At 43.9% G+C, this 21,896-nt stretch overlaps 1 protein-coding gene across 1 annotated transcript; it reads right to left on the bottom strand.

Moving 5' to 3' along the window:
- Nucleotides 1-2,488: 2,488 nt before the first annotated feature.
- LOC126484665 (doublesex- and mab-3-related transcription factor A2-like) lies at nucleotides 2,489-3,058 on the bottom strand. The gene has a single exon (XM_050108257.1). The coding sequence runs from the start codon at nucleotides 3,056-3,058 to the stop codon at nucleotides 2,489-2,491; it is 570 nt and encodes a 189-aa protein (XP_049964214.1).
- Nucleotides 3,059-21,896: the final 18,838 nt, after the last annotated feature.

Raw genomic sequence — 21,896 nt, 5'->3', positions numbered from 1 at the left:
GTTTTTATGGAATGCATTCAATGAGTCAATTAATAGCCAACAACTGAAGGCGCCAAATCTTGACAAGCCTTAAAATCGACGTCTTTTTACGTACAACTAGCAGCTTCATTACCACTTTTTAGGTAAAGGATAGAAAGTACTTTGTACTTACATGTGTATTTAGTGTGTTTTCTTTTAGATATAAGTTATTACGTGAATAGTTGTATACTACGTTGTCTAAGCAATGACAGGCAATGTTTGTTCCTTACACACACCATTCAAAGATGGTATGTTTAAGCTGTGGGTAGTACATCGTGATAGTAACTGTTTGAATCAGAAGAAGTGGTGAAGTAATCTAGAGTCTAGACATCGAACTCGCATTTGGTAGGCGTGGCACTCAATTCCCCCTCCGGGTTTACGGATTTACCACTTGCCTAACACGCAAGGGATGGTTACTTTAAAAATGACACGGCCGATTTCGTTCGCTAATCTTCTGATATCCGGGTGCGCGCTCCGTTTGTAATGACATTGCAATCCTTAGTAAACGTGCGAATGAATTACAGGACGTAATTAACGGAATGAACTTTCTAATGAGAACAGAATGTAAGTTGAGACTAAGCCATAGAGTTATGAAAGTAACGAGAAGGAACAGGCATTACACTGGTGATAAAAGTTAACACCAAATTAAGGATCACATAGTAGATTAAGTGAAGGAACACGCATGATGGACGAAGGAAACAGGATATTAGAGGGTGCTGTAATACAAAAAAAGATCATACTCGTTAGAACAACTCTACTGCTAACAAATACAGGCCAAAATTTGAGGAAAAAAATAATGTGCCTCTGGAGCACAGCATTGTGTGGAGGTTAATCATAGACTATGGGAAAAGTGGAAAACAAGAGAATCGAAACGCATGAGGTGTGGTGTTACAGAAGGATGAAGAGGTCCTTCGTAATTCGTAGAGTCGGTGAGGGAAACACTGACTACAAGAACGAACAGGGTGACAGGACACGTGCCAAGATACAAGAGGTACTAGTAGCAGCTGTAGAGGGAAAATATTGGAAGAGTGGATAGGTTAGAAGACGTAGAAGAAACAATTGAGGACAATGAATGTAAGTGCTTCAATTAAATAAAGAGTTTGAGACAGGTGAAGTCGTGGCGCGCTTCAGGTTAGAACACTGATGACCCGAATAAGAATAAAAGAGCAGTATCAATTTATGTAAGAGGAGCACGATTTAATGTAACAGCGTCATGAGGCGAGCATGAAATGAATGCAGGTAGCGGGGCTTTCTGATATTCTTCCGACACTCCTAGGCGGACAGCCATTCTGATGAGTTGCGAGCTGCTAGTGGGTGGAGAACATTTTGGAGATAGACGCTGGTTGGTGCTACTTAACACTTTAGCTTTCCATTATGCAGCGCAGTTGCAGCTGAGCTCGGGTTTACACTTTAACTTTGTCCACCTGTGCAGGTCTTAGAATGTTCTACTGGCAATTCTAGTGATGGATTTCGAAGGCAAGTGTGTACTTTGCCAGCAGTGAATTGAGACCATATTTGCAACAGTTCTTGTTACCTGATGCTCTTGATACACCTAATGATTTCGAAGCGAGTACTTAGAATGACTAACAATGTTTCGTGCTTTTGGCTAGTGAAAGTATTGAGATGTCAGATTTCCATATTGCGCGTGTTTGAATTGATTTAATCCTTTGAAAAGAGAATCCGCATAGACGTCCCTCGCGTATGCGCTATTTTACTGCACTGCACTGCTTCATTATTCGATTACTAGATATTTTGAGTGGGAACTGTATGTGAGGCTTTCACTCATCGATGACTTATCGATTAACAGTAAACACCGATTTAACTTAAATAATGTGCTGCTTAACATTATGAAAGCAACGGGAGTCTTTATTTTATTTTATTATTAATTGATTGAACAGTCCAGGGGTGTACTGCCGGTTCATAGTGTTCAGCGGGCAGAATATTTCGGCGATCAGATATGTCACCTACGTGACGAGTGCTGCTCAAGGTAGTATATTTTCCTGCACCCTTCCTGTCTTTCAGGGCGAGCCAAAGAGCAGACGCTGTTTACAGATGGTATAGTTTCTATTTGATTGGACGTCGTGTGTCAATAAGCTTGCACAAGCCACTTGTAAGACTTATGACCGAAATAATAACAATGGAAAAGTGCATGTTGATGCGCGTGATACTCGATTTCATTGTAACGGCGACATGAGCCAAGAATGGAATGAATGCATATAGCAGTAGAGGCGCCGCCTCTCCCAGTAGCAAGCGCCGACTATTGCCGAGTGTGACAGTGGGGAGCGCGCTTGCGCAACAGGGCGGAGCGACATTCGTGGCTACTGGCGTGGCGCTAGCGCGACGCGCGAACGTCGAATGTTTCAAAGGATGCTTTGACGTTTTTCAGCCGCTACAGTGGCGTGGCGCCAGCGCAGACGAGGATGCCTGACCACCTGGCGTTTGGCGGGCGTCACAGTAGTGACACTTGCATCTACTGGCGTGGCGCTAGAGCAGGGTGTCTGACGACCGTGACAGTAGCGACTGGCGACAGCACGCCGGCGGACTCACCGTGGTGCGGGGGCGGCGAGGCGCTGCCGGCGTCGGCGTGCAGCTGGTGCTGGTGGTGCGCGAGCGGGTGGGGGTGCGGCTGGTCGGGGAAGGCCGGCGGCAGGCTTAGCTGCGGGGGCGGCAGCGCGGGCGGCGGCTGGGAGCCGGCTCCGCCCCCGGGGGCACCGGAGGCCGTGGAGTAGAGCAGCCCCAGCTCGCGAGCCTCGCTCTCCTCCTGCGCCTGCTGCCGCCGCAGCGCCACCTGCGCCGCCATGACGCGCTGCCGCTCGGCGATGAGCGTGCACTTGGCGCACACGCAGTCGCGCCACCGGCAGTAGCGCTTGTGGCCCTTGAGCGCCGACACGACGCCGTGGTTGCGGCAGCGCGCGCACTTGGGCGTGCGCTGGTAGCGCTCCGACGCGCGCAGGAAGAAGGCGGCCGGCGGCAGCGCGCCCAGCACGGCCGCGTGGTGGTGCAACGCCGTCGACACGTCCATGCCGCCCGGCAGGCTCATCGCGTCTGAGCCGCGGCGCCCGCCTCGCCTCGCGCGCCGCGCCGCCGGCTACGCCCCGCCCACCGCTGCCAGGGGGGGAAGCGGAGTCGCCCCAGCCGCGCCGGCTCCGCTACTGCTGTACGCTCACCGGCGCGCCACAAGCAGGCCACGCCTCCCGCTTACTCGCCACGAGCAGTGGGGCAGATGGACTTCGAGACAGTGACTGAGGACGGACGAACGGAACCCCAGCCGCAATAAATATGACAAAGACTCGATCTACGTCTAAACAAGAATGGTGCACGGTGGAGACTACTTCATACTACTGTTCTCCTAAATACGAGACAAGATGTTTGCTGTAGCCATATACATACTGCACAAGTCACATTAAATAGTGTAGCGGGGTATAGTTCAGGTACTATGTTTCCGTCTCACCTGTTCCATTAGCGAATGACGTTTAGAAAGAATTATTGTCAGTAAACCTCCCTATTAGCTCTAATTTCTAGTATTTTCTCGTTATGATCATTTGGCGAGACGTTTTTATCTAACGAAGTTTTTTTTTTTTTTTCAAACAACAGTAAAGGAAAGGTGCCTATTATGCGATAGTTACCTAATATGAGACACCCCAACTGTGCTCATGTTAGGGGTTGCACTCAGGTAGAGAGTTTCTTAAACACGTCTATTGCGTGCCAGACGACGACACAGCGAGTAGGACGCCGTAGTTGAGCCGGACACAGTACGTAGAGGTTGATACAAAATTTCTTGTGTTTGGAGTTTTTGCGACATCGGTGTTAAGACAATATTTCAGCTTAAAGCTGAGTGGATATTACTGCACTGTTGTTATTTGTGACGGTATTACCTGTAATTATTGACAATTGGGTTCATTTTCCAGCGAACGTTGTTAGCAAGTGCATGATTCTTTGCGTAAGATGGCGAAATTCCTGATATGCGATAGTATGGGGATCCAAATACGCGACAGTGTCGCATATTACGATACCTATCGCATATTGGGAGAATTCGTTCTCACGATTTGTTGTATGTAATTTACGCAATACTATCACGAGATAACAATATTTTATCATTTATTGTTGTAAAATTTTGGCAACTACGTTTATTTTAATTCGATTAAATTATCATCAACAGGGATTACTTTGACTAGTCTTATGTTCAGAAATTGGAATGTTTTCTGGAACTTTCTTTCAAGGTAGTATTTTACTCAGAAGTTGATCAATATTACTCCAAATTCAAAGTACTCCGTTCACAGTACTTATAAAAAATTGTCTAACAAATAAAATCATAGACGTTGAAGTCCTTTAAGAAGTATGTCAGGTTATTTATTCTTTACAGATGGCATTGACACCTAAAAGGAAAACGTGGAATATAGACGCCATGTTTCGTGCCATTACATGCGTGAGAAACGGCGAGATGGAGTACTTCAAAGCCTCAGAAGTTTTTGCTGTACCAAAATGTAGTTTGGAAAGGTAAGTGAAGGATAAAACTCATACACCCGAGGAGCTGGTTGGTGTTAATCTTGGCAGAAGGCCTGTTCTCTCATCTTTACTGGAAGATGAACTAGTGAAATACTGCCTTACAATGGAAGAGCGATTTTATGCTCTTAAATGTAAAGACATACAAAGCATGGCCTTCCAGTTATCTGTCAGGAATAGGCTGAAGAATCCCTTCAATCCAGAAAAGGCTTCAGCAGTAAACAAATGGCTCCGAGCTTTCCTTAAGACATCCCATTTTATCAATGACAACTACTCAGGGTCTTGCAGCAGCAAGAGTGAAAGCATTCACTCCAGAAAATGTGGGGAGATTTTTTTGATATTTACGAATCTATGCTATCTAAAGTCAACCATAATCCGCATCGAGTCTCCAATGTCGACGAAACTGTTTCAGAAAAACAGGTCTCATCGCACGCAACAGATACATCTTTAGGGAACATGAATTTTCAATTCATCGCCATGCTGACGCTCTTCAAGAAAGAGATGCCTAAAACGAAAATGAAACTACTGATGGTGATGGTCAAACTGTCAGCCCCGCAGACATCAGACCTCTCCCAAACATCACAAAACCACCTGGAGATAGTCAAATGGTCAAACATCGCGTTCGTGCTCTGCTGCGCTACTAACTTCAACTCCTTACGTGAAGCAATTGCAAGAATCTAAACAGAATAAATCAAGGTTGAAGCTAAGAAAGCAGCCAGAAATTTGTTTGGGGAGAAGAGTGGAAAATCTTTAAATGGTAGACCTAAAGCAGAAGAATCGTCTAGTGACTCGGCATCGCATGTCCATCTTGATGACAGTGGGGATTCAGACAGCAGTGGTGACGATGACGCAAAGTGTCTGTTCTGTACTGTGCGCTTTTCTGAAGGCAAACACGGGGAGAAATGGGCACAGTGCACGAAATGTTATCGCTGGGTTCGTGAAGATTGCAGTGTCACAGAAGACAATTTTGTTTGCCCCGGAAGTCGTAAATATAAACCTAAGTAGTGTGAAATGAGTGAAGGATAACAGAAATGAATGAACATGTAAAAACTGTATATTCATATATCATTATTCTGTAATAAAATAACTAAAGCAAAATATTATTACTGTCTCATATTAGGAAACCTTCATCTCATTTCTACGAAATGCCTTGTTTGTGAAGATCTAATAACTACTCTGAAAGATTATTTATTATTGCAAATACGATAATTGTATGATAAAATTAAATAATGTAAGATATTATTACCATCATAAAAAATACAATTGCCGTTACTCTTAGGTCTTTCAAATGAGTTTACAAAAGTGTGTCTCATATTAGGCACCTTTCCTCTACTGTCCCCTACAAAGTAGTTCACCTCGGCAGCCATATCCGTGTCTTGGTAGCAGTGCTGAAGGGCTTCAACTCGTAGGGCCTTTAACATATTGGTCACATTCTTTTGAATGTTTTTCAGAGACCCAAAATTAAGTACTTTTGAGATAGTTTTCAATTTCGGGATAAGAAAAATGTCACAAGAACTCAGATCCCGTTGAACTACAGGAATGCGTTGCGAGCTAAAAAATTCGGTGATGGAAGTAGCCGTGTGACATGGGGCATTGTGATGATGTCTGCAATGTCCGGTCTCACTCGATTCACCCTTTTCCTGAGCCTTTCAAGGACGCCGTTGTAAAACAGTGTTCAAATGGCTCTGAACACTATCGGACTAAACATCTGAGGTCATCAGTTCCCTAGACTTAGAACTACTTAAACCTAACTAACCTAAGGACATCACACACATCCATGCCTGAGGCAGGCTTCGAACCTGCGACCGTAGCAGCAGCGCGGTTCCGGACTGTAACGCTTAGAACCGCTCGGCTCCTACGGCCGGCTGTTGACAGTGTCTTCTGGAGGCACAATCTTGCAAGAGCAAACACAGACGTTCGACGTTTCCGTCGGTTTTTGGAGTTGAAGGTCTTCCTAAGCGTGGTTCTGTTGAATGTTTGCTCCGCCTTCCAAAAATGATTTCTGCCGGCGAAAAACTTGTTTTCTTGATAATGAATGCTCCCCATTGGCCTCTTTCAAGTTTTCGAAACTCACGCTCGCGGATTCCGCATGTTTAAGACAAAGTTTAACGTTGTTCTAAATTTCCCCGTTCCGCTTTTGTAACTCCTAACTTCACCGATGACACTCTCAAAATCACGTGATCGCTGTGCGGAGCTGAAACTCGGACTGGCATGCAAAAGTAGATCAGCACAGCGTTGCCAGACCGCTCGCCGTGTTACTATTCTCATTACTTATCTCGCAGCCTAGTATATGGGAGGAAGTAACGTGTTACCTGGCTTTTTTCGGAACATGCTCTCTAATGGTACACCTCTCTATCACCCACAACGCTTATCTTGCAGTGGCTGTCACTGGAGTTTGATGATCACCTCAGTACGCTCCCGAGCCGACCAAACGACCCACTGACAAAACGCGCCGCTCTTAGTTGGATCTTGTGTGTCTCTTCTATTAATCGAACCAGGTAAGGTGCCCAGACTGATGAGCAGCACTTAAGAAGCGGCGGAACAGGTGTTTCGTAAGCCACTACACTCGTGAAACAATTACATTTCCTTGATATTCTTCCCAAGAGTCTCAGGCTGGCCTCTGCTTTTTCTACTATTTGTTTTACGTGGTCTGTTGTGACCAGGCTAAATTATTGTCGTCTGGCCATAACTGGGGGTCGCTTAATTGCTGAACGAGGTGGTACATAAGAACTGTATCTCAAGGATCATTATTTCATTTTATTACGTTAACGAATAGGAGATTTACTTGTTGTTGTTATGGTCTTCAGTCCTGAGACTGGTTTGATATAGCTCTCCATGCTACCCTATACTGTGCAAGCTTCTTCATCTCCCAGTACTTAATGCAACCTGCACCCTTCTGAATCTGTTTAGTGTATTCATCTCTTGGTCTCTCTCTACGATTTTTACCCTCCACGTTGCCCTCCAATGCTAAATTTGTGACCCCTTGATGCCTCAGAATATGTCCTACCAACCGATACAATCTTCTAGTCTAGTTGTGCCATAAATTTTTCTCTCCAATTCTATTCAGTACCTCCTTATTTGTTTTGTGATCTACCATCTAATCGTCAGCATTCTTCTGCAGCACCACATTTTGAAATCTTCTATTCTCTTCTTGTCCAAACTATTTATCGTCCATATTTCACTTCCATACATGGCTACACTCCATATAAATACTTCCAGAAACGACTTCCTGACACTTAAGTCTATACTCGATGTTAACAAATTTCTCTTCTTCAGAAACGCTTTCCTTGCCATTGCCAGTCTACATTTTGTATCCTCTCTACTTCGACCATCATCTGTTATTTTGCTCCGCAAATAGCAAGACTCCTTTACTACTTTAAGTGTCTCATTTCCTAATCTAATTCCCTCAGCATCACCCGACTTAATTCGACTACATTCCATTATCCTCATTTTGCTTTTGTTGATGTTCATGAGAGTTACTTAACTTTGACAAACTTCTTTGCCACAGGAGTAATGGATAATTTACAGCTGTCATTGACTAGCAGAGCATCACCTGATGCACTAATTAACAAACTGTACTTTTGAGATACAATAGTACACTGAGCAGCCAGAACATATGACCACCTACATAACAGCCGGTATGTCCGGATAACAGCGGCGACCCGTCATGGCATGGAAGCAGTGAGGCCTTGGTAGGGCGCTGGAGCGAGTTGGCACCACATCTGCACACACAAGTCACTTAATTCTCGTAAATTCCGAGGGCAGTAAGCTCTGAGGCCACGTTCAGTAATATCCCGGATGTGCTCAATCTGGTTCAGATCTGGCGAGTTGCAGCAGCCAGCACGTAGATTGTAACTTGCCGCTGTGTTCCTCGAACCACTCCATCGCTCTCCTGCCCTTCTGACATGGCGCATTATCTTGTTGAAAAACGGCACTGCTGTCGGGGAAGATGATCGTCATGAAGAGGTACTGCGACCAGTGTACGATACTCCTTGGCCGTTGTGGTGCCTTGCACGAGCTCCACTGGACGCATGGATGCCCACGTCAATGTTCTCCAGACCATAATGGAGCCCCCGCCAGCTTATCTCAGTCTTGCAGTATATGCGTCAAGGAGATGTTCCCCTGGAAGACAACGGATTCGCGCCCTTCTATCGGCATGATTAAGAAGGTATCGGGGTTCATCAGACCATGCAACGCTCTGCCACTACGCCAACGTCCAGTGCCTATGGTCACGTGCCCATTTCAGTCGTAGCTGCCGATGTCGTCGTGTTAACATTCGCACATGCATGGGGCGTCCGCTGCAGAGGCATATCGTTAGGAGTGCTCGGTGCCACTGTGTGTTCAGACACATTTGAATCGCTGATTGTAGAAACAACACTTGTCCACTTTTTGATTAAATTGAGTTAGGAACTGATTTCCATGTTATGGCGCTCCCTCTATCGAATGAATGCCGAAACAAAATTTGTCCATCATTCTTAATGGGACAAACAAGATCCCGACGTTATGAGTGAGAGGAGAAAGAACACTTGTCCAGGACTAGTGCTATTTCTGCAGCCAACGTTGGCTAGCCTGTTGTGTAATATCATCTCTGTGTCGCACGGTTTTTCTTTGTGAAGCACAGCAATGTTGAACAGGGAAGATATAGATGTACATGATGGTGGTGAAAGTAGAAAGAGGAAAAAAGGTGTAAAGAATGTTGAGTATCAGCATGAAATCAGAAAAAGGTCGCGAATTAAAGGTTTAGAGCACAAAAAGTACAGTGGAAAGTTAGTTTCAAAGAAAAGCATTGGTGTGGACTGCAAGTAAGTAATGTTCTAATACGGGAGGTTATACGTCAGTAAATTAGTAAACTAATGATTTATTGCGTGACTGAAATATCTGTGTAATTTTGTAGATGTCGTAGAAACTGCTGTGGAAGAATTCCTGAAGGGGAAATAAATGAAGTATTTTCACTTTTCTACAACATGACATCAAAGGACGCACAAGATTCTTATCTCCAAGGGCTGATTACTGTAGATAATATTTTCAGAAGACGAAGAGGAGTACCAGAAGGAGGAAACTGCAAACCAAGATGCAACAATTTTCAGTATTTTATTAATTCCAGCACTGGACAATCAGAGGTATGCAAGAAAGCTTTCTTAAGCATCCATGGTGTCACAAACCAAAGGGTAAGGAGGATAAGAAATCGACTTTCTTGTGGAAAGTCACCTAGTAACCAGAGGGGTAAAAATGAATCGGGAAAACAAATCGGTGGTGCAGAAATAAGTCTGATAATTGATCACAAAAATTTCTATCCCCAAAAAATTACTCACTATGGCACAAGAGAAAAGCGTTATTTAAATAGCCAACTTCATGTCAAAATCATGGATGAGGAGTTCAGATTACGACATCCCCAAGCAAGTAATATTAAGTACAAATTTTATTTAAAAATATTCAAAGAACGTTTTTCACTTACATTTGGTCGACCACAAGTTGACGCATGTGGTACTTGTAAAGCGCTTCAAAATAAATTAAGAAACAAACCACTGAATGAAAAGGCTAAGAGGGTTGCCGCTGCAGAAATGATGGTTCATAAACGCAAGGCTGCGAAGTTTTCTGCTCGTATTCGTAAAGTACAAGTATTGTGTCAAAAAGACGAGAATCTTGCAGGTATTGCCATAGATTTTATGCAAAATCTGTCCCTTCCAACCATTCCAGTTCAGGAAGTTTTCTGCCTTCGGCAACTCAATGTTAATGTATTCAATATCCACAACCTGAAGACAGGATATGCAACATTCTACGTTTATCACGAAGGTGTAGCAAAGAAGGGTCCCGATGAAGTCTGCACGTTTCTGCTGGATTACATACGAATCGAGTTGCCACCAAACATAAAATACCTGCATATATTTTCAGATGGCTGCCCAGGGCAGAATAAGAATAATACTATGGTCAGGTTCCTCATGTCAGTTGCAGCATCTCAGCGTTTATTCAGAATTTATCATTATTTCCCGGTCAGAGGCTATTCATTGTTACCCTATGACAGGGATTTTGCAGTGATCAAGAGGAAAATTCGAGCTGTCGATAGGATTTATAGCTCATGCAGTTTATAGAACTTATTCATGCTGCAACTACCTTTAACAAATACCAGTTTAAAGTTGTTTCAACAGAGTTTGTACTGGCTTTCAAACAATGGTGGCCTAAATTTTACAAATGCAATGCGTTGTCTTTGGAAGCCGTATACAGCAAAGTGCTCACAAGGAATAAGAAACAATGCTTCACCGTTTCAGAATTCATGGAATTTGAGTACAAAAGTGAGTGTAGTGGGAACGTCATTGCAAAACCCATACATTGGAAGCCTGGTGACGCACACTTTTCGTTTACTTCTTGATTTAAAAACAACAGTAACTCTACCGACGACTGCAGAATACAAAAAATGTGTACCACTAAGTGAGAGGAAAAGAGCTGACGTCGAGAAATTGGAGCCGTATACACCTGAAGAGCGCCTATCCTTTTACAGAGCTCTCTACAACTGGCCTTCAGTAGACAGCAGAGGGCCTGACACTGAATAATAGTTACAAGCAATATTTCACTAAGTTTGCTGTTTACCTGATTGAAATGTGTAGTTACAAGTAGGTGTTCAGAATCTGTTATGTACAAATAAAATAAGAATTTTGGTAATGAGAAATAATATAGCTGATCTTCAGAAACTGTAGCCTAATAATAACAATTTTTGTATTGAACATAATAAATTTACAAATAAACCGCTGAATAACACAGACTTACATTTCTGGCAACCAATTGATTTCAGAAACAGCACATGTCCACGAACTTTGCGTATTTAAATCATTACATAATCTAATCATTAAATCATTGAAAATAGTGTCTGGACATCACCAGAAACTGTGCCGTTCAAAATAAAATAGAACTGTCAAAGAAAATAGAATACTCGGGTCCACAAACTTATTTTTCCGTTTTTCTCAAAATCAACATGCTTGGACTAATGCTGTTTCTGCAATCAGCGATTCATTTGTACTCTGCCCAGCATTACGGTCTGATGTTAGTTCCGCCACAGTTCGCCGCCTGTGCTGTATTACCAGTCTGCCCAGCATATGACGTCTGACATGTGTAACGAGAGGCGGCCGCCCAACCCCGCGACGTCTGGACGTGCTTTCGCCTTTGGTTTCGCACCTGTCGAAGACACTCAGCACAGCACTCCTCCAACACCGAACAAGTCGTGCAGTTTCCGAAAAGATCATACCGAGCATCCGGGCCATCACAACCTGCGCTCGGTCAAACTCAGATAGATCTCGCCCCTTCCCCATCCCACGCACGGACAGCACGCCCACTGATACTACACATACAGCGTGCGTGTGCCCAACTAGCAGTCGTTCCTCGCCCTGTGACGCTGCTATCGCTTGGACGGGTTTATGTCGAGAGTAGGTGTGTAGTAATAATGCTCTGGCTGATCAGTGTTGAATTTCATCAGAAACTTTAATAACTCGTTGCTCCTACACTGTGATGTTGACTCGTTCGAATGAGGTCACGAACTCGGGCAGAACTCTTCCATGCCCGGCTCTCGCAGGGCTCTGCACGAGGGCTCTGCAGTGCTGAAAGGGTCCTCACGATCGCCTCCCATTCGTCGCTGCGGAGCGGATTGCAGCGAGCCCTCGCTAACCTCTGTGGTATCGATATGCGTTGCCGACATTTGTGTGGCACTGTGATCTCTGGACGATTCCACTTCAGGTCGCTCAGGGTGGTTACTCCTACGTACTACAAGGTATTTACTGTTTCCAGGAATTGGTCAACAATAGCGTAACTGTACAGTAGTGGATTTCTTTCCCTGTTTGTGGATAATATGTTACATTTGCGTTCAGGTTCGATTGCCGATCCCTGTATCAATGATCAATCTTCTACAGGTCATCCTGCAATTCGCTGGAGTCTTGTGGCGTTGCACATTCTTACAGACAACCGCATCATCTGTCAACAGCCTTACGGAGCTTCCAATGTTATTCACTACATTATTTATATAGGCTGTTTGACGTATACTTGCATATGTTTCTATTGATGATTGAGGATATACTGAACAACACTACATCACTATTTATTTCATTTGCAGACTAGTAATTACAGCTACTACGAGTAGTATGTTTTTAGTTTGGTTAGTTCCGCCATGTACGTGTGGTACGGGAAAGCCATTAATGTTTATTTTCCCTTGCACAGAAGGCCAGGTATTGAAGTGTGGACACTTGGACACTAAACGGGAAGTCTATAGTGACAGCCCGTCGGTGTGGCCGAGCGGTTCTAGGCGCTTCAGTCTGGAGCCGCGCGACCGCTACGGTCACAGGTTCGAATCCTGCCTCGGACATGGATGCGTTTGATGTCCTTAAGTTAGTTAGGTTTAAGTAGGGGACTGGTGACCTCAAATGTTAAGTCCCATAGTGCTTAGAGCCATTTGAACCAAGAACCCGGAGAACACTGGTTAAGATGTGAGTAGTGTAATTTGTGGGCACACACTGGATATTCCGGAGTAAGCAACAGAACGAAAAACTTCAGCTGCGATGTCTGCAAATAAATAGGATTGGTGGAAATCATTTTACCAAAAACGGAATTAATTTTATTGTTTCAAGGATTAACTTTCGTAGTTCTATTTTCAGCCTTTAATTGTTGTATGATTGAACTGAGAAAGCTTAGCTGATACTGATGAAGAATTGTTCCAGGAATAGTCTTTTATTTGTGCTTAATCACAAACCTATTAAATATGTCAAATACTTAATGTTTATCTGAATTTCTTACGTTTTCTTACTCCTGTGTCATTTTACCCTGACATCGGTCCAAAACAGCATATTAAGCACGTTTTACAAGAATGTCAAAAACGTGTGGTTTACCTGGTGTTGAAGTATGAAACCGGAATTTCCCTATAAATAATGCTAGCCCTCAGTGCAGGGCCCGTAAGACCGTGTCTGCCGCGCCATCTGCTTCGTGTAACGGCTGACAACGAATGTCAGCACACATTATTCAAAATTCCATACATCGGTAAGCGTTTCAAACCGGTAAACATGTCGAGTGTTGTGCCTACGAACTACGATTTTCCGACAGCATTGGTTTCCTGTTATCAAATGGTTCAAATGACTCTGAGCACTATGGGACTTAACAGCGGAGGTCATCAGTCCCCTAGAACTTAGAACTACTTAAACCTAACTAAGGCCGGTATTACACTATCAAATTTCTTTGTCAAAGATTTGATCAAAGATGTGATCCAATATTCCGTCCAATATATTTGACAAAGATCTTTGACGTAGCGCTAGACGGGGTATTACACTGTCATCAAATTTTTCGTCAAAGTTCAAGATGGCTGACAACAACTTGTTATTAACCGCAGCAGTTCTACGTACTCCAATTGCATTGTGTGCACATGCGGAAAAGAAGTGGGGGAAAAAATGGAACCATACATACGAGGTTGACAGTCTTAAAAGTCCTGGGATTACAACTTGATAATAAATTCAGTTGGGAGGAGCACACCACAGAACTGCAGAAAGGCCTTAACAAATCTGTATTTGCAATTCGAGTGTTAGCAGACATAGGCAACATAAAAATGAAAAAGCTTGCATACTTTCATTCCATAATGTCATATGGCATAATATTTTGGGGTAAATCTTGAAGTCAAACAAGAGTTTTCAAGGTCCAAAAGCGTGTAATACGTATTATTTGTGGAGTAAATTCACGGACCTCCTGCAGAAACCTCTTCAAAGAACAGGGTATACTAACTACTGCCTCTCAGTATATTTACTTCTTAATGAAATTTGTCGTAAATAATATATCTCTTTTTCCAACAAACAACTCAGTTCATACATACAATACCAGGAACAAATATGATCTGCACTTACTTTAGTTCAAAAAGGGGTCCACTACTCAGGAACACTCATCTTCAATAATTTGCCAGGAAACATAAAAAATTTAATTAGAAATAAAGATCAGTTTAAAAGGAGCCTGAAAGACTTACTACTGGCCAACTCCTTCTATTCCATTGGCGAAATTTTTAATAGAAACAAGTGATGTATTGTATTTATTCATACTATTAGTATTGTTATTTCAGCTTTAAAAAAATCGACATGTTCCACATCCACGAGGATCTCCTCAGCACGGATCTATGGAACGAAAAACTGATCTAATCTGGGTGAAGCCGTGGGTTTTACGACGACACGATAAAAGCATTCAACAAAACTTGTTACGTGAGCTTACAGTGAAAGACGTCAAGTCGTACATCAATTACTTAAGAATGGATGAGCATACATTTCTGTATGTGCTCAATTAAGTGTATCCTCATATCATAAAGCACAATATTCACTTAAGAACTGCTACATCTTCAGAAGACAGGCTCACTATAACACTCCGATTCCTTGCTACAGGAGAGGGTTATGTTATGTTGGGTTAGGTTAGGTCTCCAATCTTCTTAATCTATTTTTGTATTCAGGGTGCCTCACGTTGTAAAGCGCCTCATCAGCTTCAGACATATCTATTAATTTTGTAGTTGTCGGCACACACCAATTGTATTTACTGGCAATGGTTATAAAAACACTACAGACGACAGAACGCTGCAGCGATGCTAGCGCTCCATGTGGTAACACGTCACATTGCAGTGAACAGAAGACAAGCGGTTTCTTTGATCAAATATACAGCGAGGCCCTAGATTTGATCAAATATTGGACGACATTTGACAAAGTCCCTATTACACTATCAAATATCTTTGACAAAGGTATTGGACAAAGATATTGGACAAAGAAATTTGATAGTGTAATACCGGCCTAACCTAAGGACATCACACACATCCATGCCCGAGGCAGGATTCGAACCTGCGACCGTAGCGGTCGCGCGGTTCCGGACTGAAGCGCCTCCTAGAACCGCTCGGCCACTCCGGCCGGCTTTTCCTGTTATCATTTGAAGAAAACTGCTGTAGAATCGCATCGAATGCTTGTCGAAGCCTTCTGTGAACATGCTCTTGGGAAAACATAGTGTTTCGAGTGGTTCAAAAAATTCAGAAGTGGAGATTTTGATGTGAGAAACGACGAGCGCGGGAAACCACCTAAAAAGTTTGAAGACGACGAATTGCACGCCTTATTGGATGACGATGATACTCAAACTCAAGAGGAACTCGCGGAGCAATTGAATGTGACGCAGAAAGCCGTTTCCCTTCGGTTGAATGCTTTGGGAAAGGTGCAGAAAATGTGAAAATGGGGTCCGGATGAACTGAATGAAAGACGGCAAGGAAATCGAAAGACTGCTTGTGCAATGCTGCTCGCCGTTTACAGTAGAAAGTCGTTTCTTCAGCGAATAGTGACAGATGATGAGAAATGGATGTATTTTGAGAATCCTAAGCGTCGTAAATCATGAGTGAATCCAAGCAAACCAGCGACTTCCATTGCAAGACCAAATCGCTTTAGAAAGAAGACAATGTTCTGTGTTTGGTGAGATCAGAAGGGTGTCATCTATTATGAGCTGCTAAAACCTGATGAAATTGTTAATACTGGTCGCTACCAACAACAAATGATCGATTTGAATCGAGCATTACGTGAAAAATGACCGGAATATGGAAAAAGGCAACACGAAGTCGTATTGCTCCATGATAACGTCCCATCACACACAGCAAAACGGGTCAAGCAAACGATCGAGGCGTTCAGTTGGGAAATTCTAGGGCATGCAGCTTATCCTCCAGACTTGGCTCCGACCGATTATCATTTGTTTGCATCACTGGGACACGCTGTCGCTGAACAACGCTTCAATTCGTATGAAAATGCACGAAAATGGCTCGCTGATTGGTTCGCTTCATAAGAAGAACTGGATTTTTGGCGTGGCATTCATAGCCTGCCGGAGAGGTAGGAGAAATGTGCTGTATATAGCAACGGAGATTATTTTGAATAAAATATTGTTTATCGTTTTCAACCAGCAGAAGTTATTGCAAACAAATTCCGGTTTCATACATCTGCACCTGGTATATTAACCTAAGAACATAGCACTAAGACAGCGTAGCCTACAAGTGAGTGAGGCGCCGTCCCGATACAAATTTTACTCACCCTCATGCTTTATGAAGCAATCACGGCCTAAAAAAGTGGTAGGTCATTTTAGCCGGACTTCCCCTACTCGCGGACAAGAATCATCAATTATTGCGGAGTGTGGTTGGAAAAAATCGCATGAAATCAGTGGAAGGAATTACTTGAGAATTCTAAAGTACTGCCAGCAGCGCAGCTAGTTCAATGTCACTGCGTAAGCAGTTGTTCAAATGTGTGTGAATTGCTAAGGGACCAAACTGCTGAGGTCATCGGTCCCTAGACTTAAACAATACTTAAACGAACGTGAACTAACTTATGCTAAGAACAACACACACACCCCTTCCCGAGGGAGAACTCGAACCTCCGGCGGGAAGGGCCGCGCAATCCGTGACATGGCGCCTCAAACAACGCGGCCACTTCGCGCGGTTGTAAGCAGTTGAAAAAATAGGGCACAGTGGTCGAACTCCTGTAGTCAGAGCTAAGCAACGCTTGAGGTGAAGTAAAGAGCGGAGACACTACACAGTGGCTGACTGGAAACAAGTAATCTGGAAGGACGAATCACGTTAAGCCCGTGACAATCCATTGGAAGGTTTTGGGTGTCGCGAACGCCTGGAGGGCAAACAGTGAGCACGGAGGAGGTGGTCTTCCGGTATGAAAGTGTGCGGTTCTGGCTCTGAGCACTGAGGTCATCTGTCCCCTAGAACTACTTAAACCTAACTAACCCAAGGACATCACACACATCCATGCCCGAGGCATGATTCGAACCTGCGACCGTAGTGGTCGCGCGGTGCCAGACTGTAGCGCCTAGAACCGCCGGCCACTCCGACCGGCGGTGCGGTACTCTCATTGCGCTTAAGAAAACGGTAAATTCGGAAGGATACGAACGCATTTTAAAGCATTGTGTACTGCGTTAAGTAGAGGACCAGCTCGGAGACGAATGATTATGTCAGTATAGCAGTGTCTCCTCCTAAACGGATGGAAGCATTTCTGTGAATTTTCAATAGCATTTGCTATCCTTATTTTTCAAAAATTAATAGAAAGTCACTTGCCACTAAGTGATGCGTCTATAAGAACTGAAAGATAATTCCGATAACTAGGAAGACGGTTCTGAAGAAAAGCATCGATACCTTGAGGTATCGATATTTATCTTTGATGAAAAGATTAGTTACTCTCTATAGGCTGTAATATCTCCATTTGTTCTTAAAATCAGTCTTTAGCAGAGGGAGAGATACTCGATTTCCACTGGTTTTCAATAGAATAATACTGGCGTTACATCAAGCAAAGTAATTTTCATTATAGATTACGTCTACAATTTTTAAAAATCTATATCTTGTAAAATGAAAATATGGAACAGATTGGCAGAAAAACTACTGACTAGGACCCATATCTTCCTTTGTACTGTCCCCCAAAACATTATTTTATCCAGTCGTTCTGCTGGCACTATTTTAAGTGACTGGCATCTTCTCCCTGCCTTTGAAAATAAACGCTTCGAGGGCATTTTTGTCAATGGAATTGTCAAGTTCTTGTTGACTAGCTTATACGCCGCAAGGAATAAAACACTCATTTTATTGCATTGTCGTAAAAGATAGACCCACAGTGGTGACACAGGTCGAAATAAAGGTTAATTCTATCTTTCTGATCAAGGGGATTTCAAAAGAAAAAAACTGCATACGAAAGGTTTCCTAGAATGGCGGTGTGTAGCAGATGTTTTCTTGCGGTCATTCTACACACATCAAAAAAAGTTTAGCAATACCTCGGTTCCGAGAGTTCCGGAATCTGTACAGAAAATTGGAATAGAGATCAACATAAACATCATTTCTGCCCTTTTTATTGCTCATGAAAACCACACATTGCATGTCGTTCCACCATACACCGACACCTTCAGAGGTATTGGTCCAGATTACTGTACACTCCGGTACCTCTAATACCCAGTAGCACGTTCTCTTGCATTGATGCATGCCTGTATTCGTCGTGGCATACTATCCACAAGTTCATCAACGCACTGTTGGACCAGATTGTCCCACTCCTCAACGGCGATTCGGCGTAGTTCCCTCAGAGTGGTTGGTGGGTCACATCGTCTATAAACAGCCCTTTTCAATCTATCCCAGGCATGTTCGATAGGGTTAATGTCTGGAGAATATGCTGGCCACTCTGGTCGAGCGATGTCGTTATCCTGAAGGAAGTCATTCACAAGGTGTGCACGATGGGAACGCCAATTGTCGTCCGGGAAGACGAATGCCTCTCCAGTATGCTGCCGATATTCCTGCACTATCGGTCGAAGGATGGCATTCACGTATCGTACAGCTGTTACAGCGCCTTCCATGACCACCAGCGGCGTACGTCGGCCGCGCATAATGCCACCCCAAAACAGCAGGGATCCTCCACCTTGCTGTACTCGCTGGACAGTGTGTCTAAGGCGTTCAGCCTGACCGGATTGCCTTCAAACACGTCTCCGGCGATTGTCTGTTTGACGGCATATGCGACACTCATCAGTGAAGAGAACGTGATGCCAATCCTGAGCGTACCACTCGGCCCGTTGTTGGACCCATCTGTAACGCGCTGCATGGTGTCGTGGTTGCAAAGACGGACCTCGCCGTGGAAGTCGGGAGTGAAGTTGCGTATCATGCAGCCTATTGTGCACAGTTTGAGTCGTAACACGACGTCCTGTGGCTCCACAAAAATCATTATTCAACTTGGTGGCGTTGCTGCCAGGGTTCCTCCGAGCCATAATCCGTAGGTAGCTGTCATCCAATGCAGTAGTAGCCCTTGGGGGCCTGAGCGAGGCATGTCATCGACAGTTCCTGTCTCTCTGTACCTCCTCCATGTCCGAACAACATCGCTTTGGTTCACTCCGAGACGCCTGGACACTTCCCTGGTTGAGAGCCCTTCCTGTCACAAAGTAACAATGCGGAAACGATCGAACCGCGGTATTGGCCATCTAAGCATTGTTGAACTACAGACAACACTAGCCGTGCACCTTCTTCCTGGTGGAATGACTGGAAACAATCGGCTGTCGTACCCCCTCTGTCTAATAGGCGCTGCTCATGCACGGTTGTTTACATCTTTGGGCGGGTTTAGTGACATCTCTGAACAGTCAAAGGGACTGTGTCTGTGATACAATATCCACAGTCAACGTCTATCTTCTGGAGTTCTGGGAATTGGGATGATACAAAACTTTTTTTTGATGTGTGTATAATCCCTTGCGCATTTATTTAATGTTCATTTACTTATCTCAGTGCGTAATTCATATGTTGATGCTTTACGGTAATAAAGCTGATCGTTACAGTGACTACTTGTTTCTGTTCTAGATAGGTGATATCACCTCTCATTAATACATCCATGTATGGTGCTGTATCCGTATTTTCATGCTTCATTTGGCCACCCTTATTAATTATTATTCAATAAGACATTATTAATTATTATTCAATAAGACATTTTCGTTGCACGACAATATCATTTCCTCAATAATTTCCACGATCTTATGGGGAACTTCCCTTTCTTGTAGGTCACCAGAGATCTTAGGAGTATACCAAACAGCTGATCTGACACCCCAGAACAGGTATGATTTGTTAACCGAGTTCTTGGAGAAGTAACATACCAGTCCCAAATCAGCGTTGGCTGGATAAAGAGCACTCCTCACAACGAATGAAGATTTTGGTCTGTTGTTAACTGCACGTACCTCAAACATACATGCCTCCAGGTTTATGGTCTCTGCCAATATCACAGTGTTTGTTGAATCCGGAACCCCGCGACCGCGCTAAATACCTCTTTAAACGTTTCTACTGATACTTCTACATCTCTGCGCAGCCACAAACAGTGCATATCCTCTGGATCTGAAATTGTCCCCGTGACTCCACTCAGGACATTCACTCCAACAGCGGCGACTGTCCAGCTTTCTGGTTTCCTTAGGTCGCTGTACAGCGCGCGCCACCGCCGACTGCCCCACGATCTACAGAAGCAACTCCAGGTACTTCCCAACGCTTGTCACCACGCCACATGCAGCTCAACACATGTCTGCGTCGCGATTTTCACTCAGTAACTCTCAAATCGGTGTTGTTTCTCTGTCATCTCTCAAGTTAAATCTTCATCTCTCTGCTGGATACCTTCTCGGCAGTTTGAACTTGTGACACTTTTATTCGTCCCATGTGATGGTGAGTACTGTTTTATACCCTACTTCAGTTCTTGAAAATTGTGTGATTGCGCTGAAATGAGTATAGTACTGGACAGGATGGTTCGACGTTCCAATTTCTCCAGTCACATTCATCGTTAAATAGGGTCCGTGTCTGTGAAGGTGGTAGAACGTGCATCATTAGAAGCCTATCCCTCACATTGAGAAACAACTCATAGGCGTGTCGCCTTGTGCCTGCATCCCAACCCTGCTGCCATTCCCGCATTACGCATAACTGGTTTCCACCTTGGTGTTTACCCTGTACACTAAGATGTCTGTTACTTTTTCTGACCTACCTCTTCGTAATCAGTATTGTACTCCTTTCTTTTTGCTTTTAGGTGTAGGGGACATAGTCCTAACATTACGACACAGGCTTCCGTAGACGCTGTCCTGTATGCACCAGTTAAAGTAATATACTCCCCTCCACTCTGCGTGAAGGTAGCTTATACTCCACCCCACACACTTACACGTAGGCATCGGCACGTGGGCCAAAAGGAGGCACTTGCCCTCCCCCCCCCCCCCTCCCTCCCTGTATCCAAAAATCTAGACTACAGAGTTTTTATTCATTATCTAACTCTCAGATACCACCATGGACAACGATTAATTCTCTGGAACATTGAAAGTTTTCGTCTCACCTATAAAATTTTGTTCTTCTGGCACGACACGTCTCGAAACTGACCAACTCGTTTCTATCAAAAATATCAATTTTAGAGTCTTGCCTCCGCCTCTCCTGCAAAAATTTCTTCTGCCGCCCATGCACTTGTAGTTAACTTTGATGACTGGTGCATGGCCTGAGGATGACGTCATCTAGCGTTTGAAACTGGTTGCTTTGTTGAAATTGTCGCGATCTAGACATATAAAAAGTGTTTTGCAATCTTTCAACATTAAACTAGTATGGCGTAGGAAATCGACCTTGGAAACGGTGTATGAAAAATTTACGGCCGCTCCTCCCAAATGCCTTAGGCCCTGCGGCATTTAGCTAGATAGCCCATAGTCTCTGGAATAGGTGCAAGTCACTTCGTGCGTTGAGTGAATTGTACGATGAGTGCGCAAGAAACTTTCCACCCGAATGAATGCAAGAAATTCTGCAAGAGGAAACGACTTGCATTTCAGTAAATAAATTCCTTGAGCAAGCTTTCCTCACCAGTTATGAATAGCTACACGAATTTCCCTTCTGAGGAAGA

This window comes from Schistocerca serialis, chromosome 6 (assembly GCF_023864345.2).
Source record: "Schistocerca serialis cubense isolate TAMUIC-IGC-003099 chromosome 6, iqSchSeri2.2, whole genome shotgun sequence".
NCBI classification, from domain to species: Eukaryota; Metazoa; Arthropoda; class Insecta; order Orthoptera; family Acrididae; genus Schistocerca; species Schistocerca serialis.
This window is presented reverse-complemented; position numbering and strand designations above follow the sequence as displayed.

What these genes read in the sequence shown, in the direction of transcription:
- LOC126484665 (XM_050108257.1), bottom strand. Translation starts at nt 3,058, where the DNA reads ATGAGCCTGCCGGGCGGCATGGACGTGTCGACGGCGTTGCACCACCAC.